The sequence below is a fragment of the Mustela lutreola genome, chromosome 7, assembly GCF_030435805.1.
Source record: "Mustela lutreola isolate mMusLut2 chromosome 7, mMusLut2.pri, whole genome shotgun sequence".
NCBI classification, from domain to species: Eukaryota; Metazoa; Chordata; class Mammalia; order Carnivora; family Mustelidae; genus Mustela; species Mustela lutreola.
This window is the reverse complement of record NC_081296.1, coordinates 57,079,863-57,083,494: the sequence shown is the minus strand read 5'-3', so window position 1 is coordinate 57,083,494 and position 3,632 is coordinate 57,079,863. Positions and strand designations below refer to the sequence as shown.

General features: G+C 47.2%; 1 protein-coding gene across 1 annotated transcript; it reads left to right on the top strand.

The window, feature by feature from the left end:
• Positions 1–843: 843 nt before the first annotated feature.
• LOC131835242 (ribonuclease pancreatic-like) lies at positions 844–3,277 on the top strand. Its single transcript, XM_059179604.1, has 3 exons — positions 844–906; positions 1,003–1,076; positions 2,568–3,277. Exons 1-3 carry the CDS (start codon positions 872–874, stop codon positions 3,050–3,052), a joined length of 594 nt encoding a protein of 197 aa, XP_059035587.1. The 5' UTR covers positions 844–871; the 3' UTR covers positions 3,053–3,277.
• Positions 3,278–3,632: the final 355 nt, after the last annotated feature.

The following is a 3,632-nucleotide window of genomic DNA, read 5'->3' as shown; positions in this document are numbered from 1 at the left end:
CCTGAGATCATGACCTGAGCCAAAATCAAGAGCAGGATGCTTAACCATCTGAGCCACCGGGGCATCCCAGTGCTATGTTCTTTCCTCTGCCTCTTTGATTAAGACAGTGTGTGTCAAGAAGAAGCCTGTGCCAACCTGTTTTCCCAAGTGACAATAGCAGGCAGAGCCCCTAGGCTGGACCAAGATAGATATGTAGCAGGAATGACAAAGAAACTTCACTGAAATTTTGAGATTGTTTGTTACTGCAGCACAACTAGACTCTCCTAACTGATCCACAGTCTACTTATTCTCTGCTAGTTTGGAATTCAAACCCTGTGTTCCCCTTCTTTTCATTGCTTATCTTAGAAATTCTCAGATGCATACTAAACATAGAAAAGTCAAATCAATACTTTTAGTCATCTCTTGAACACTTGGAAATTCACATCACTTCCAACTTATGTTCCTGACATATATTTTAAATTTATCTTCTTAACTCAACAAGATATTATGGCTTTATATAGTCAAACACCTTTTATTTGTCCATATATGTATCATCATCTTTTTTTATTCCTTCCTGAATTTCATATTTCCACTGAGGAGCTTTACTCAGTAACCTGATATCCATGCTTAGAAATTTTTTTAGTGGGAGGCTGCTTTAATGAAATCATGAACTCCATTAGGTTTTGCTTTATTTTATTGTTTTGTCAGCATCCCTTATTTTATCTTTATTTCCAAGTGCCAGGGTAAATAATTCTCTGTTTGTGTGTTGAGAAATCAAAGCCAGTGTATTGAATTAAGATTATGATGTGCTAAAGAGGGGAAAAGCCATTCACATGGTTAGGTTACACCCCCAGCATTCCAGCTGCCACTTTCGGGAAGTGAAAATCCCAGGATGGCATTTCAGGACATGGATACAGAAGCAAAGTTGTAAGATTTTTCCCATCCCCTGGTGACTGAGCCGGCCTGACATCCCTTGGGAGTTTGGTTTGACTTTAGTTCCTCTCCTCCTCTCTGACCTTCTAGGAGTGGTTGCCGTGGACAAGAACTGCTGCACACCCACCTTCCACATGCAGGAGAGCTGAAGTGGCCAACACTGGGTGAGGTCGCAGGTCCCCTCCTCTCCCTGCCCAGGAAACATCCCCCTCCCAGAACCTAGGTCTTCCCAGTCTTCCAGCTGCGGGTTCCTGGATGCCGGCCCCACCAGCCCCCACCCCCAGAAGAGGTGCTGTTGGAATTCCAGCCATGCCAGGACTCCTGAGGAGATAGAGTACCTCCCTTTCCCTGCTGCTCTGGGGATCACACGTTTATGTGCCTTTGCAAACCTGCAAGAGCTATTTGTTTGTTGCAAATGGCCCCCAAGATGAAGATGACTTTCTGGGGTTCAGGCATCATTGCCATAATGGCTTTCATTGTTGATCTTTGTGAACCAGCAGACAGATGAGGTTCACATGATACTATAAACAAGACTCACCCTTCCCAGCAGTCCTGAGAAAAGAGTGGTGTAGATGATTCCCTACAATGTCCTTCTTTACAAGGTCCTTGGTTCCCTCTAAAGTGAAACCAATATGCTCCTCCCACCTATCTTTCTTTGGAAGCCAAGCCCCTTTGTAATCTGTATAAGATTCCCTCCCCAGAGATCCGGGGATCACAGAGACTGGCTTTCTGCTCTGTCCTAGAGAACAAGCTAGACATCCAGGTCAGTGGCTGAAGAGATGATCTCAGGGACTCCTTCTATTATGCATTGATTGGAGGGACCAAGGTGGCTGAGGTTAGCACCAAAGAAAGCTTGGGCTGGACCAATATCAGGATGGAGCATGTGGGCTGCAGGGAACCAAAGGCACTGGGGGAGGGAAGCATTGCTTTTGGGAACACACTGGCATCCCTCTATGATGCTGGTGTTAGGCACTGGGCTGTTGCCCTTGTGTTGGAGGAAAACAGGCCTCGCTCTGTCCGTCATGATCCTGCAGGTCATGTGGTATTTCAGGGATGCCAATCAGCTCATGGCTTATTCAAAAGGATTTTTTAATAAGCCCCTTGAGCACTGGGTATAAATATATTAATTTTTCAAATGTATCTTATTTTTTTGTCTTGTTTTTAAGATTTTATTTATTTATTTATTTATTTATTTGACAGGGATGGATAGAAAGCACAAGCAGAAGGGGCAGCAGAGGGAGAGGGAGAAGCAGACTCCCCACTGAGCAGGGAGCTGGGTTCGAGACAGGGCTCGATCCCAGGACTCCCAGATCATGACCTAAGCCCAAGGCAGACACTTAACAGACTGAGCCACCCAGGGGCCCCCTCAAATGTATTTTAAATTTAAAAATATCTAATATTCAGACACAGGACTGCAGGATTTTAGTTCTCTATCAGGTCACTACCCAGAGGCAAAGACCCGCCTCTCTGCAGCGAGTGGGAGTTGAATGCTTTCGGACAAGAGTGTATGTAACTGTCACATTCCTTGGAAAATTGCACAGGAGAAGGGGTAGCTTTCTGGCTGACCAAAAGGGAAACTGTGAGCCAGGGAGGCCACAGGTAGGAGCTGGGGTTCTTTCTAAGGCAATGTTTTTTCTCCTCTCTCCTTTTCCCAGCTAGGTTCTTCCAGAGGAGTGAGACCACCATGGCTCAGGAGAGGTTCTTCATCCTCTTTCTACCACTGGTCCTGGTGCTGCTGGTGCTGGGCTATGTCCAGCCTTCTCTGGCCAAGGAAACGCAGGCTGAGAAGTTCCTGCGGCAGCACATGGACCCAGACACCTCCACAGTCACTGCCAGCTACTGCAATAAAATGATGAAGCACCGGAATATCATGGTTGGAGATTGCAAGCTGATAAACACGTTTATCCATGAGCCTCTGCCAGATGTCCAGGCTGTCTGCTTCCAGGGAAATGTCCCCTGTAAGAACACGAAGCCCAACTGCCACAAAAGCAGTTCCAAAATGCGCATCACCGACTGCCACCTGAAGAAAGAGGCCAAATACCCCAAATGCGAATACGAGACCCAGCAGCTACGGAAATCCATCATCGTGACCTGTGAAGGGAATCCATACGTGCCAGTCCACTTTAACGGTTCTGTGTAGGTCTGCACCTGAGGCCAGAGCAGCGAGATGCCCCGCTTCCCTGTTGTGGCACCTGCTTCTCCCCTCCCCCTTCCTGGCTCTGAGAGAAAGAACTCCAGCCAGGGCTCCTGTCCCAAACACACATGCCTTCCTACCCCAGGGCTTGCCCCTGTGTGATTTGGGGGATGAGGGGGACCCCGTGTAAACCACTTCCTGGACTATTTCAATAAAACACAGTTGCAACCACCTGGATTTCTGAAGATGTTGCCATCTGGTACTGTCTGTGTGATTGCATTCCTGCTCGGGTAAGAACTGTAAATCTGGGTAGATTTCATAAGCATCGAATAGAATCATTACGTGCCTTTGCTCCTGACTTTTGGTTCTCGGTGACCTGAGATCATTCCTTTTCTCAGAGATGCCTTGTTGTCAAATATGAAGTTGTTAATTATGGGCTATTTGAGATGAAAGGGAGCTACAGTCTGGGACTGTCCTGCTGGGTGAGCTGATGGAGGGGGAGCTCAAATACCGAACTCTCTGGCATGGAAGGAAGGACAGGGTGACCTCAAGAAAACCCGGCTCAGACCCTGGCTGGGAGGACATG

What these genes read in the sequence shown, in the direction of transcription:
- LOC131835242 (XM_059179604.1), top strand. Translation starts at nt 872, where the DNA reads ATGGCATTTCAGGACATGGATACAGAAGCAAAGTT. An exon ending in ATGGATACAGAAGCAAAGTT is followed by an intron (nt 907 to 1,002) that starts GTAAGATTTTTC and finishes CTGACCTTCTAG; the next exon opens with GAGTGGTTGCCGTGGACAAG. An exon ending in GCTGAAGTGGCCAACACTGG is followed by an intron (nt 1,077 to 2,567) that starts GTGAGGTCGCAG and finishes TCCTTTTCCCAG; the next exon opens with CTAGGTTCTTCCAGAGGAGT.